Here is a 15,031-nt window from a genome sequence, read left to right as displayed (position 1 = left end):
ATTCAATGTTCAATAAGGGGGAAAAGGGTAGTGATTTCCAACAAATGTTACCCATTTGGTGGAATGGCCCAAAAACGATTAACTGCTATTACCGTAATTGGTATTTGTACAATCCTTATTATTTTTATTCGTAAACACAATACATTTTAGTTAACAGTATTCACATAAGAATCTTTATTAGTCCTAAAAATTACATGCTAGAACTTTTTTTTGTGTATTGTGACACTCAATGCAGTTTGGTGCTTTATCACAAGATGGAGACAAAACCAAATGAACCAAACCTGTCACACAGAAACTTGGATTTTACTATACTGCTTTCATAGAAATGATAAAGATATTTTCTAAATCCCAGGGTTGTAAATGTTTTTCATACATATTTTTGTTATACTGTCTCGGAACCAAAAACTATATCCAATCCAGGGTCGGTACTTGGCTGGCTCTACTTGTGAGCAGTTATTTTTTGGTTGGGCTGATATATAGCCTTATCATAGTTCATTGTATGCATCATTTTTGACAGTTCTGTGAATAAACTGAAAGATCATTATTTAATAGATAATAATAAAAAATATTTTACTACTTAATTATCTTTATTGTCAGATGCATGGATATTTTTGAGGGGCCCAAGAAAAATCTGTTTGGAAATGTGACCCAGCCCTGGTCCAGTCATTGCTTTCTGTCTGAATGCAGTGAATTTAACGAACCTGTGTATTTGTAAAAAATACGTAAACCATGTTCTCCCATAATCAAGAAGCTTACAAAACCGCGATATGTTCTACCAATAATGTTGAATATTATTGTAATGTTGTGTGCGTTGTGCTGTAATGTTGTTTTTAAATGTGAATGAGACTTCAGGTGGTGCACGAAACAGCCTACACTGTAAAAAACATATATTTTTTTATAGAACTATGTTATTTTGATTACAGATTTTTATGTTTCCTATTTTGAAATACGTTCTAATTTACAAGATAAACGGGAAAACATGTAATTTAACAGGGGGGAAATCGTTTTTTTCTGGCTCCACAGCAGCCAGAATATTTCTTTAAATATTTCTTTAACACTATTTAATTTTAAACAGTTTATTTTTTAAATAATTACAGAAAAAGATAGCAATTTAACAAGAAAAATAGGGAAAACAATATTTTATATATCATTGTATCCTGTCATATTACAGGGGGGAAAAAATTACGGTATATTTTCTGTCACTACAGCTTTTTTCTAAAACCTCACAAATCTGTTGACACTTTTGATTGATATTATGAGCTATTTAAACAACATTTTAGGTATTAAAAGCAAAACGTGCTAAAAAACAAAAAACCTCATGCAAACTGAAGCTCTCAATGTGGAAACAGAATATTGTGATTTATAGCTCCACTGATGACAAATGAATACTTCAGAAATCTGCAGTCTCTGGTGCAATGCTCAAACACAATTCCATGTCAAACTTTTGGAACATGTTAAAAACATAATAAAAATAGTCTGAAAAAACATTTCATATAACCAAAAACATTATTTCAAAGTCCATCAGCATCAGTCATGTAAAGACCCCCATAGAGATCCAGAACTACTTCATTTTCCCCTTTAGAAATCATAAAACAAGAATTAGCATATTTGACAGAAATTCACTCCCACAACCTATTGTGAAAGACAGCAAATATATTGGCACCAACAATATAATGACATAAGTCACAAATGTGCTTATTATCGCATTAGATAAAAAAACTGACACGGGGCATTTTTTTACAGAAACATTCACAATGACACTTTTATATATCAATATGAAAAGTATTTGGTCATTTTCTGGATGCAAGACGTCAGAGGAACAATTTTACAGAAAATGTGATTAACTGTGGTTACACTGTTAGGAGATCTGGGATTAGATCATGCATCATTTAGTTGTAAAATGCTTCATTGTCTGAAAGTAAAGTGTTTCCTTGCAAAGATCTATTTCTTATTGTGTTAGCTATTGTGTTAGTAACTATTACTTAATCAATACAACCCAACTGCAGTTGGATTGATATTACTTGGAATGCACAATAAAAAACATTTGAACTCTTCAAATACTGTACCGTCTTCTGTTGTTTTCTTTTTCCAGATTTAAGCTTCTTTGAATTTTTCAAAACGGCACTGAAAGTTTCGGTCGACATCCGTGTTGAGACTTGAATTTTAATTGCTGAGAGTTTAGCTGTTACAAAAGATTAAAAATATTAAAAGTTCACTGCACCAAACATTGGCCTACTTTAACTGGTTATTATGCATTGTTAATATTTAGAAAATGAGACGTAGGCTGCTTCTTTCCAACATAATTTGCACCATTAAAGTATTCCACATGATTTGTGTGTTTTGGTGATGCAGGTTAAGTCACTGGTTTGATGTTTATATTGACTCTCCTGACTACAAACCCTGAGATGAAGATGGCACACAAATATCCACTATATAGTCTGGGCACCCAAAATATCCTGCTGATAGTGTACTAATATGCAACATTATCCCCACACAAGCAGCCACCATGTGTTAGCAGAGGAAACTGTATAACAGTTACATTATGGAAAGTATTTTTTTTAAGGGATGTTAAAACAACCCAACAGCATAATGTTACAGTCTGATTTCAAAGTAGGCTATATTGATTAAAAATCCTGTAAAAAACAAAGACATCTCCTTTATGTTCCTTTTTGACCCTTTCTGTTTTCCATACTGTCCATAACAAATGAACCTTACTTTTTTCAGTGAGTAATGCAATGATACAATATATATTAATAATATATATTTTTTATAAGATTAACCGCCAGAATTTCTAGCCTAGTTTGACTGAGATTAATGGCTCACTTTATTTTAACACATTTAGGTAAATTGGGCCAGCAACTAAAAACACTTTTTATATAAAAATCTGCATAATTTAGCAAAATCTGCATATTATCTCACAGAGTTATTATTTTTACATGATTTATAAACCTTATTATTGAGAAGTAAGATTGGCTTTGTCAGGCCACAAACCTTACTTGCAGGCACTGTCTGGAATTGAGGCATTGCCCCTCCCCTCTTAGCAACCTCATGATAATCAAATCATTTACTAAATTTTAAATACTGTAATGACAACAGTTTGAAATTCTTTGCAGTCACTGTGGCCGGGACACAATGGTAACAATAAAGAAATTGGATCTTGGTAACTTGGCAGCTAAAAACCTCCTGTCAGTCCCTCCCCACATAAGCACATTTAAAAAATCCACACCTGCTTTCCTCTCTTTTAGGGCCTCCAAAAGCTCTTTCCCACCAGCTTCTCCGATGTGATTCTCACCAAGGTCCAGTTCGGTCAGGTCACTAGAGAATTTCACCAGACTGACACACAAATAGAGACACATACATTTAATGACACTGTGAACATGCTGTGTGTTAAATTCATTCATACAGCACAAGGCACTTCCCATGAATATTGGACACTTTGGTGTCCAGTGGTATTTTAGAGGAACAAATTTCATGTTTTTAAATGTTTGGGGATTACAGATCAAACATATGCCAGGGCATAGTGAAATGCTAATTTTAAGCTTTTTTAAGCATCTAGATTTAAGTCTCAAAACTAAAAAAATAAGAAAAAGTACACACAAATGTTGAGAAACAGCAACAGCTGTTAATGATTACACCAATGCTAAGCAAGAGCACTTGCTTTCTCCTTTTTCCCAAAGCGCTCTCCTGGTTCATTTAAAATGACCTGGGGTGTGCATGCGGCATTCTTAAAAGTTGAAATTTTTCATCTGATGCGGCACCAACGCGCCAAGAAGAATTTGCGTTCACTCTCTATTTGAGCGTGGTTGTTGTGCGTCTCCATTCAAAATAATGCTTTTGCAGCACAAAAGACGCAAAATGTGAACGGTCCCTTAAATGTTAAAAATGAGAAGAGGGAGAGTAAATAATGATAGAATTGTAATCTTGAAGTGAACTATCCCTTAAAGACTTCTAAAAGTATGTGGTTTCTACGACAAACATAATACAGTACGCATGTTAACATGTGTCCAGAAAGTCTCTAGTTTACAGTATGTGCATTATTGCAAGGATTTGTTTGAGGCAAATATGATCTCTTATCAGCGACATGACAGGAGATGAGATCATAGGTGGGTATTGACCAATGGTTCCATCTGGTGGACACCCAAACAGTGTTAGGAGCTATTCAGCGGGCTGGCTATGCCTACCAATCCTTCTTTGCAAATCGAATTGTAGAAATCCAGAAAACTTCGCCCGTAAAAGACTGGTGGTGGATCCTAGGTGATTTAATCATTGCAGAAATCATCACAAGGGGAGGTAGAAGATTTTGCATGGCAGAGAGGGCCAGTGTTCCTGAAGTGGCCAGTAAAGGATTGGCCAATGAAGTCGGCTGCTGAGGTTGCAACTGCTGCAAGAGAGAGTATTAATAAACTTCAGAAGAAAACATTCTCTGCAGTATTAATCATGCGTATGGCCAAGGAGAAACAAGATGCAGTCCTCCTTAAGAAACTTAATGTGGGAACTTTTAAATAACCTCAATGTAGACTCTGGCACCTCTGCAGATGAAAAGGGAAGGCGGATGGATGTTTCATCAGGAAGGATGTTTGATGGCTTAAAAGTAAGTAAATTGCTTAATGTTGAAATATTTATTAGTTTGCCAAGACTGGTCAGAGCTACTTCTTGGGTGTGTCGAATAATTAAGAAACGGCTTAAGAGAGGAACTAAGACATCTGGTTCATCAAAGTGGGAGGCGAAGCCTTTGGAGGGAAGATTCAATGAAGCTATCTTGACAGTGAGTGAACAGGAGGATGCTCTTCAAGACTTAGTTGTTGCACCCGAGGAGAAGGTAGTCTTTCCTGATACTACACACTGTAATCTAATAAGGAGGTTGATTGGCAAAAAGTATTTTAGTTTGAAAATACAAAAATTCTAAGATTAAACACATTAAAAAATCAAAGGTATTTAAATGCAAAATAGTCCCATCCCATCACTGAACTAGATAATATAGAATTCTAGCTAGTCATCATGTAAACGTTAGTTTACCTTCTCATTGATGCTGGGCACAGGGATCTTGCTAACTAGCTTCCTGAAAGCAGCCCAATGACCCCTCAAAACCCACCCAAAGGGAATGAAAACTAGCCCAATTATTGTCTGGTGTCAAATCAAAGTTAAGAACTGCCAAAAGACGTTTCTATTGCTGTATTTGCATACCTGAATGGTTTACTAGGTATTGTACATATTTTTTGTTCTGTTGAACTCAAAAGATGTTTTGTGGGATTTAGGAAAGCAAAAACTTCTGGGTCACCTTTGACTATCATTATGATCTTTTTTACTATGGTAGTCAATGATGCAAAAGAATTTTCAGTGTCTAACATTCTACCAAATATATTTGTGTTCAACCAAACAAAGACATTTATACAGGTTTGGAACAACTAGAGGTCGAGTAATCCATAACAGAAATTTCATTTTTGGGTTGGGTGTTCCTTTAAAAAAGATCCCATGTGTGCTCGAGGCCATGCACTGAAATGGATGAGAAAGTGTTTTCTGTTCGTAAGACATGCAAAAACTTGCTTAAGAAATAAACATGGTTACATTTATTGCATATGTATTATGTGTACAAGCACGTCAATGTTTTAGTTGTTCTTGACTGAGTATAGCGCTGCTCAAACGTCATATTTGGCAGCAGGAAGAATCAAGTGTTGTACACTTACGAGTGATTTCTTTCATCGTGCAACCTTACTAAACATTGGTACAAACATAATTCGAATGCATTGTCTAAATACACCGCTATAATTTTCTCTTTGGTTGAACTGAGCTCCCGCGTCCCTCCCTGTACTGTAGCCTGCCAGTTAGACTCGTTACCCACACTTTTGAGAACGGGCCAGTCCTGGAGTTGCCAGTTACTCAACCGAGTATGAATACACATTAAGAATCTCATCAATTAATATTTATCCTTAGACTATAAATAAACATTTTGTCGGCTGCAGTACATTATGAAAGTAGCCCAAAAACACGCACCCTGCGGCTCCATAATTTTTCCCAAAACTGCATTTTCAAAACATCCCAATCATGCCAGCCAGAGGGAGATGAATGACACCAGACGCGTCTATTCACGAACAGGAAATAGAATTTACTTAAGGGATTTTTGAGTTGTTAATCTCTCTCGGGCGAAAAGTTTTTTGTAACGCAAGCGTTACTGAACGTGTACCGAGTAAAATATTACTGAAAATGTATTGCTAATGCCTTACACTACTGCGTTACAGCAAAACGTAATTAGTTACTGTAATACATTACTTTTGTAACGTATTACTCTCAACACTGCTTGGGGGGAATTTCAAACCTTTCTTTACACTGCAGCTAATTTGGTCAATGAAAGACCTATCGATGCAAGGACACAAAGTCGGGAAGACTTTGTGGAATACATGAGACCAAATTCTCTTCTTCTGAGACGTACTTGGAAAAGAGGAGATCAAGGAAGTTTCGAATTGGAAGGTTATTCATACAAAAGACTAAGTTTCATCCAGGAAGAAGTCAACAAGTTCTGGTGAAGATGGTGCCAGCTGGCAGGTCTAACCTGTTTGTTAGAAGCAAGTGGCATACAAAGAATGCAATGTTGCTGTGGGAGATGTGGTAAGGTTGGCTGACCAGAATGCTCTTAGAGGTCATGTTAAACCAATGAAAAAGCTTTGTGGTAGGATCCCGGCTATGATTCTTCATAGGGATGTTAGACGCTTGGCTGTTTTGATTCCCACTGAGGAGCAGAAAAGAGATTGAGTTTCAGCCAAGAAGTGTTTGACCTCCTTGAGTTGACCAGGAGCTCAAGTAGGAGGTGTTGAGCTAAACTTGAAATTGTGTTTAAAAAATATAAAATAAAAATAATGATACTATTCATCATTGTTAAATAAAGAAAAAGAATCTATCAGATAAAATGAGTTTTGATTTAAGATAAAAATGAATGGATACTATTGGTTGTGGGCACATAGAGCAACCTGGAAGAAACAGGAAAGCTGATTGAAGGCTATTGAAACCTCACATGTTACACAAGCCAAGTGTGCTTGTTTGATTTCAAGTGTGCAGAGGGATCTCTGTTGGAAAAGTGAATGTGCTTCTCCTACCCAAGTTGGTGTTGATACTGGTTATAAAACAAAAGGAGAAAGATTGATAAAGCATGTACGGATGCAGCAATTAAGTTTGGAGTAAACCACATGCTCAGTTTGTTCAAAGAAAGCTGGGAAAAGCTACAATGTGTTCATCAACTGTGAGATGCTACTGGTAGGATAAAGACTAATTTCTTTTGTGACTACAGATTGTTTAAAAGTCCAATTGTGAATGTCTTGCAAGTTTTTTTTTAGTCAGATGTAGCGGGTTTAGCATCCAATCCAAGTGTGCTGTTGAACCGCTATGTATTATACTTTGTGATTTGTGTCTAGTAACATTGGTTGTATTTGAAATGAGTTTAACATCCTTAAATATTATTGTGTGTAGTGACTCATATATGTTAATATATTTTTTCTGTATAGGTTATGAAGCTAAGCATCTGAGCTAAGCATCTGCGTAATCGTCTGAATTAAATTATGAAACAAGCAAAGGAATATCAAGTTGTTGCTGAAAGATTTTAATAAACTGCTTCGATGATGAAGAATCAGATGTTTTGAGTTATTCCATGCACCTTCTGAAGTTTATTAAAGCATTTTTTAAGTTTGGGCAGACTTTGAAGCTGAGAAAAAACCCTAGATAACTTGACATTCATGATTTAACTGCTTTATTACAGACAGCAAGTCTGACTTATTATTTAGATATTTAAAGCTGCTGCAAGCAAGGATTTAAATATGGATTATATATATACCACATATATATATAAATATATAAATATATACATTTCCATTTATTCATTTGTCAGACACTTTTATTCAAAGCGACTTACAAGTAGGAGAGCAATTAAACATTTTGTCAACACACTAAACAGTACCGTTAGTTTACAAGGCCATGCTACTAGGAGGATTAAAGCTGGATTAAACAAAGGAGAGAATGAACAACAAACATTTTTTACACAGAAAGACAGCTATTGGTTAGTCAAAAAATGCGGAACCGGTATGTTTTGAGCTGTTTTTTGAAAGTTGTGAGAGGGCCTGCAGTTCGGGAGCAGTTTTTGACGGTGAAGCAGACAGTGGCAATTAGCAACATTTTTTCCGCGCCGGGACTCGGCCGCCTAGAGGCCTCTGAGATCCTGCGTGGCGTCTGCTTCCCGGCAGCCCAGGACCCCTTCGACATCGGGTCAGGTTCCTGTGCCCACACAGGCGGCACCCTGGAAGTGGAGAACAAGGGGGAAACCTCCACCCAGTCAGCAACCTTCTCGCGAGAAGGGACACTGACGGGAAGACCAGGGAGAACAACATCGGGCCCGACCTTCACGGGACGCCGCCTGCCTCGTCTCCAAAGCCGGACCCTTTTCAGGGCCTAGCGCCCACTTACTCACAGAGTTTTTCTGTTCTCCCCGGGTGTACTTGCAGCCAATCGCACACTCCACTGGACTGTGCCCGGCAACCCAACCTCACGCCCTGGCGAGGCCTAGGGTCGTACACACACGACAGCTGCCACCACTCTCAAACCAACAGTGCGTGCAGCTGTCCCGCCAGGCAGGCAAAAAGGCGGCGCCAAGCGGCTTTTTTGACCACACCACATATAATTAGCTCCGCCAGTCAACGAACCACCCCCCGTGGGAATGATGACGCAGATGATGACGCCGTCCCCTTGGTCCCCCTGTCACAGTGCCTGGGAGCTCGAGAGCTGCCCAAACTGTCTCGGTGGCTAATGAGGGCGGTCCGTCTTGGTTACTCGATCCAGTTCGCCAGAGACTCTCCCAGGTTTCAGGGCATCATCTCTCCCTCTGTCAGAGGCAGGGACGCCTTCGTACTTCGGGTAGAGGTCACCACCCTTCTGGCGAAACGGGTATCGAGTCCGTCCCTCAAAACCAAGATGTTCAGTGGGTTACAGCCCCGCACTTCATCGTTCCCAAGAAAAACGGCTGGTTGCGACCCATAGGTCTGCGTACCCTGAACAAAGCACCTTCACAAGCTGCCGTTCAGGATGCTCACGCAGGTGTCAGGATTGGTTTCGTGGCAACCGACCTGTTCTCCCTTTCGGTCTGTCCCTGTCCCCACGGTCTTCACGAAGATCTTGGAAGCCGCCCTATCTCCCTGAGGGGAGGAAGGTGTGTGGGTACTAAACTATCTCGACGACTGGCTTATCTTGGCACACTCCTGAGATCTGTTATGTACACAAAGGGACCTGGTGCTCCCGCACCTAGATCGGTTAGGATTACAGGTCAACCGAGAGAAGAGCAAGCTCTCCCGAGAGCAGAGCATCCTCTTTCTCGGTATGAAACTAAACTCTGTCAATGACGGCGCGACTGTCCGCAGCACGCTCACGCACAGCTGACTGCGGGACGGGCGTCCCCCCCTGGAGCCTCCTTGCACAGACATTGTGCAAGGTCAGGGAAGAGGAGCACCAAGTGTTATGGGTTACACCGCACTGGTCTAACCACACTTGCCTTCAGAGTTGATGCTCTGGACAGCGACTCCCCCTGAACCATTCCCCTGACAGAGGACCTGCTCTCTCAGTGGAAGGACACCAGGTTTCTAAGGGGTGCGAGAGGGCGGAATCCGCCTCATCTCCGCTCCATACCCTCTTGGGACCCTAACATAATTCCTCACCTGATAAGTAAGACAGCCCTCCTGTGGGCGCTCGCTTCCTTCAAGAGGGTATGCGACCTCCAATCATTCTCTGAGTCTCCGGATTGCCTTAAATTCGGCCCTGGCAAACTCTTACGTTATATTGAGACCCAGGCCCGGATACGTGCCCAAAGTTCCCAATTCTCCCTTCCGGGACCAAGAGGTGGACTTGCAGGCGCTCCCCATCGGGGAGGAAGACCCAACCCCATCTGTGTTGTGTCCCGCACACAGAGCTTCAGTAGCTCTGACCAGCTCCTTGTCTGTGTTGGAGGACAGCAGAAGGGGAAGGCTGTCTCCAAGCAGAGGCTGGCGCACTGTGTCGTGGATGCCGTTACGACGGCATTCCGATCTCAGATTCTCCCATGCCCACTGGCAGTGGCTTACTCCACAAGGGGTATAGCCACCTCCGGGGCTCTGGCCAGAAGCGCCTCTCTAGCAGACATCTGTAGAGCTGCGGATTGGGCTACGCCCAAACACCTTCGCAAGGGTTAACAACCTGCACGTAAACCCGGTGTCAGCCCACGTCCTGCGTGGTGACATGTAGGACTGGCATCCGGGGGGGTGTATGCCTCCGAAAGCACCTTCCCACCCTCCATAGGTTGGGTCAGTGTGCTATCTACCGTTTTTCTTACCCAAACACATGGCTAAGATTCTGGTACCTCACCAACCTTCCTTCTTACCAAAACACTGGTTAAGAACAGGCATTCCATCCATCACTAAGCAAGCACCCCCTGGAAGTTGGCTGGGCAGAGCAGCCTTCCCCCTTAGGCCGGGATACCATATGACCTATCACAGATAGCTCTAACCGGACCTAGTGCTACCGGACGTCTGTAACACCCCCTCCATGGGCTGTTCCGTCTGATGTATCCTCGTGAGAATGGTTCCCACTCCTGGTGGCCTCTGCTGCGCATCCCAAATTAAGGAAGTTGCGCTTACCCGGTGTAAAACCGAGCCGGACAGCCTCTCGCCAGTAGAGAGCTAAGGCCTCCGTCTGTGAAAGGTTACCGGTCAGGGCTGTACCCTTCTTTCCCCAAGAAAGCTCTGGAACCCCCCGACCACCACACTGGATGGTTACAGTTTCACGAAAGCATCGAGCTGACATGCCCAGGCCTGTTACCGTCGCTTCGCTAGAGATTGTGACGCGATACAGCGTTGTGGCGTTTTCCATAGGCAACCCCATCTGTCGTTCTTGATACAACGTCGGTTACGTATGTAACCTCAGTTCCCTGATGGAGGGAACGAGACGTTGTGTCCCTTATGCAGCAAACACATATCGTATTCTGCTGCAGTCGTGAGAGGCTCTCAGGCTCTTCAGAACTAGAGGTAAATGAATGCTGCACGCGGGCTTCCTTTTATACCGGACATCCGGGGGCAGAGACCGGCATGCAAATTTCATTCGGCAAATTTCATTGGCCTTTTCTATAGTAGTCAGAGTTGATTGGTTCTCAAGGGCGAACCCCATCTGTCGTTCTCGACACAACGTCTCGTTCCCTCCACCAGGGAAGTGAGGTTACATACGTAACCAAGATGTTATTTTCTGTTATATCTCTGAAGGCCAGTGTCAGAGATTTAAACTTGATACGGGCGGCAATTGGCAGCCAGTGAAGTGAAATCAGGAGGGTTGTTACATGGGTTCTATTAGGGTGATTGAAAACTAGACGTGCGGCTGCATTCTGGATCATTTGCAAGGGCTTGACTGCATTGGTTTGAAGGCCAGCCAGTAGAGAATTACAGTAGTCCAGTTTTGATATGAAATGATCTCCACTTTATCAGCGAAGGAGTTGGTTTTTAAATGTACCTATACATTTTAATATTTTTACAATTGATCTCCAAATTAATGCAGAAAAAAACTTTTATAAATGAAAGCCAACATTCTGATTGGTGCAAATGATGTCTATTAAATTGATAAGCCTTTAGCCTGTGACTGTAGCCTATACACCAAACTGGACTAAGGGGAGTTGCGTTTTGCTGCTTCCCACAGCTATAAACTGTCAATCTACAATGAACGTGTCAAAGCAACTGTTTCAAATCGCGCAGCGAGACAGCCACAGACTTTGTCACTTTTGCTATGAGATCGTTTGAAATTGTTCCTAGCATTGGTTATACTGGTAACAGTTTGAACAAACCACCAGTTACTGATGAGAGACTGATGACGTAAGCTCCATAGCTTACCTCCTATTGGTAGTCGCTAGAGAAAGTCATTTTATTCAATAATTTGCATAAAGTTGAACAATTCTCAACTTTTGTCGCTAGACCATAGGCGACATCAATAAACACGCCAGAATCCAGAAGTCCAGAATTTGTCCACAAGTTGCCAGAATCCATTTAAATTAATGAGATCGCATCGCTCTTCCGATGCTAGTTTATATGGATCAAACTCCATTTCTTTCATTCTTTACCAAAGGTAAACTTTTCGATCCAGCTCGGCTGCTTTTTCTTGTGACAGATGCGTAGTTACGAATGAGCTCTATTTTGGCAGTGGGGATTGGAGGATGATGAGAGCTAGAGTCTTTCCCAGCCTTGCGAAACTTTTTGAGGATGGCCTTGAATACATCTTTGGATGATGTGAAATCCGGTTGTCCAATGATGTTGTATGTGGAAATATAACAAAAAAACTTGATACAGAGTATTCCGTGCCAGCTGTTGCATAGAAAGTTCTCAGGTGGTTGTTTTAAGTGTTTACGCCCTCTCTTTCCACCTCTTCAGCAGACATATTATTTTTTAAGCCAATCGTTGAACACATTTACTGTCCAAGCTATTGTCATTTTGGTGTTTTCTTCATGATTTTCACCTTCAATCTTGTCTAGTTGTTCTTCATTGACTGTTTTATGACGTTTGTTGATGCTGCCTGCCTTGCTTTCTATTTTTTTTCGTTCATCTCCTGGCTGTCAAGTACAGCTTTCACCCAATTGCCAAAATTTTCGTACTTTCCAAGTTATTTCTGGATAATTGAAATCGTCTTTTATGTTGTTTGTGGTGGACTGTAATGTATAAATCTGTTATAACAGTTATACTTGGCGGATAGATACGGAAATGTAATTCGGTAGACATTCGGTAATTCAGTAGTCATTTAGCAGACAAATTTATCCAAAGCAACTTCAAAAGAGTTTAGGGAGCAATGAGCGATATGTCATAAAGGAGCAATAATACAATAGGTGCCAATACAACGTTACTGGTTTCAACAAAAGATTTTTTGAGAGGAAAAGAGAGGCTTAGTGTTAGTTTTAAGTGTTTTTTTATGTTGTGAGAGATGTGGTGAGAATGTTTCACCAGGAAGGAGTTGTGAATGAGAAAGAGCGGGAAAGCGATTTACTGCCCTTATGGGAAGGCAACACAAGATGCTGCTGGTTTGCTGAACGCAGGGATCTTGATGGGGCGTAGGAGTGTAGGAGGGTGTGAAAGAATGCCGGTGCAAATCCAGTGATATTCCTATTGGCAAGCATTAGTGACTTGAATCTGATACAGGCTTCAACCGGTAGCCAGTGGAGAGCCAGCTTTCCCGTAGCTCAATGGTAAGAGCATTTCGTAAACAACGCAAGGTTGTGGGTTCAAGCCCAGGGGATTGCAAATACCTGTGTAAAATGTATAGGATAAAGCAATGTAAGTTGCTTTGGATAAAAGCGTCTGTCAAATTCTTAAATGTAAATGTAATGGAGAGAGATGAAAAGGGGTGTCACATGACCCCTTTTGGGCTGTTGGAAGACGAGGCGTGCTGCTGCATTCTGAACCAGCTGGGGCGGTTTGATAGCCTTTGCCGGAAGACCAGATCTGGACAGAAGTTAATGCACACCCGTAAAATGTTCGTCAGCCATTCAGAGTTAATCATTCAACAGCCCTGTGGTATAAATATATATACTTCTGTGTAAATTCTTACAACCTTTACATGCCTCTTACATGCCTCTGGGTAACCACCCTTGAGATAAGTGGATGCTTTGACTCAGAAACTGTATTCCTTACATCACGACTTAACAAGCAGATTGGCAAGGACAATGTTATCATGAAATAATGATTAACTCTATGAAATCTAACAAACACTCACATGCAGATGAGCTCCATGAATAGCTTTAGCTGGCTTGGCACCTGGTCATCAATAGAGTTATCAAACATGTGCAGCTTTTTTAGCCAGGGTCTCCCCTTCACCTCAGGACGGCTTTCGGTTTTTGCTCTTCTCTTCCTTGTCTTCTTCCCTGATCACAACATAACATCTGTTGCTGAAAAAAACCTGGCACGCATCAAAATCATTTGACCGCACACCAGGGGTTCATCACGAGATGGAATTCATTTCTATAATAACAAAATAAAAACACTGCAGTTCTGGTCGAACCTCTGTGAATCATTAGGATTAGGAGTAGGTGTCTTTGTTCTGATATTTCTTAAGTTCAGGTCCTACGCTAAGGGCATGCTGCCATCGCAAGACCATTTCACCCACAGGTGGTGAAGCTAATATGGCTGAGATTTGGCAGAGACACTGCCTTCTCTGGTTCTTTCTAGCTTACCCAGCACATATTGGACTCGATGCCATGGTGCATGGTTTCCCCCAAATGTCTTTTAAACATTTGAAGTGGTCATAAATTGGACAAATCCTGGCCTTCTAGTAGGGTTGCACGGTCTACCGGTGCTACGGTAGCATCGCGATGCTAAACCTTCAAAATACCCGCGGTGCCTCTCTAATTTGGAAACGGTAGTATCGTAGTACTGTAGTTAATGTTGAAAATTCCTTTTTGCTGTGTTTATCTCCTAAATTAATGCATTTTTTTAATGACTCATGGTAAGGATTAATTTATGGTAAATGATTCACTAACTCAGTGGAAAATTAACACCATCTACTGGCTGTCTTAGTTCTGCATTTAAAGTAAGCCTAATATTTCCATTTACAAAGACTGCTGTATCAATAAAATTTGTCCCACATTTGAATTAGTTCCCATGTGAAAAATTATCTAGTAGTGTATTTAGGTATACACTACCGTTTTTGAGTCTTACCATAGTAAATATTTAAGTATTCTACAGTATTTACTGCAAATTATCCAATTACTAAAGTTAATACAATATTCTATTGAAAAGAATAAAACAGTTTACAATAGTAAATACAAAATGTTTAATCTAAATCTGTGTTTTATGTATAGGTCAGACTTATGAACATGGCATAGCATCGGCTAGTGGTATATCTCTTCAACTTAAAACAATCTTTCTATGGGTGTCTCGTGGGGTTCAGAAATGCTATATTGTCTTTGTGTAGTTACTTCATATTTCTCTGTGGATTAAATTCAGCGTCATCTAAAAGAAACAACCATGTGAATGACTGTGTTTGTGAAGATCACTTTAAAACA

The 15,031-nt window shown here is 40.8% G+C and overlaps 1 protein-coding gene across 2 annotated transcripts in view; it reads right to left on the bottom strand.

Moving 5' to 3' along the window:
* Positions 1-1,124: 1,124 nt before the first annotated feature.
* Positions 1,125-15,031, bottom strand: part of LOC130435488 (uncharacterized) — a 35,307-nt gene continuing 21,400 nt past the window's right edge. The window contains exons 6-9 of one of the 2 annotated variants that reach the window (XM_056766164.1): positions 13,744-13,891; positions 3,227-3,333; positions 2,067-2,182; positions 1,125-1,576 (exon numbers count right to left, since the gene is read on the bottom strand). In XM_056766164.1, the coding sequence (XP_056622142.1) occupies positions 1,562-1,576; positions 2,067-2,182; positions 3,227-3,333; positions 13,744-13,891 (386 nt within the window). In that variant the 3' untranslated portion in view covers positions 1,125-1,561. Of the gene's footprint in view, positions 2,183-3,226; positions 3,334-13,743; positions 13,892-15,031 lie in introns of both variants that reach the window. The other variant, XM_056766163.1, reaches the window with a different exon arrangement.

Source organism: Triplophysa dalaica, chromosome 14 (genome assembly GCF_015846415.1).
Source record: "Triplophysa dalaica isolate WHDGS20190420 chromosome 14, ASM1584641v1, whole genome shotgun sequence".
NCBI classification, from domain to species: Eukaryota; Metazoa; Chordata; class Actinopteri; order Cypriniformes; family Nemacheilidae; genus Triplophysa; species Triplophysa dalaica.
This window is presented reverse-complemented; position numbering and strand designations above follow the sequence as displayed.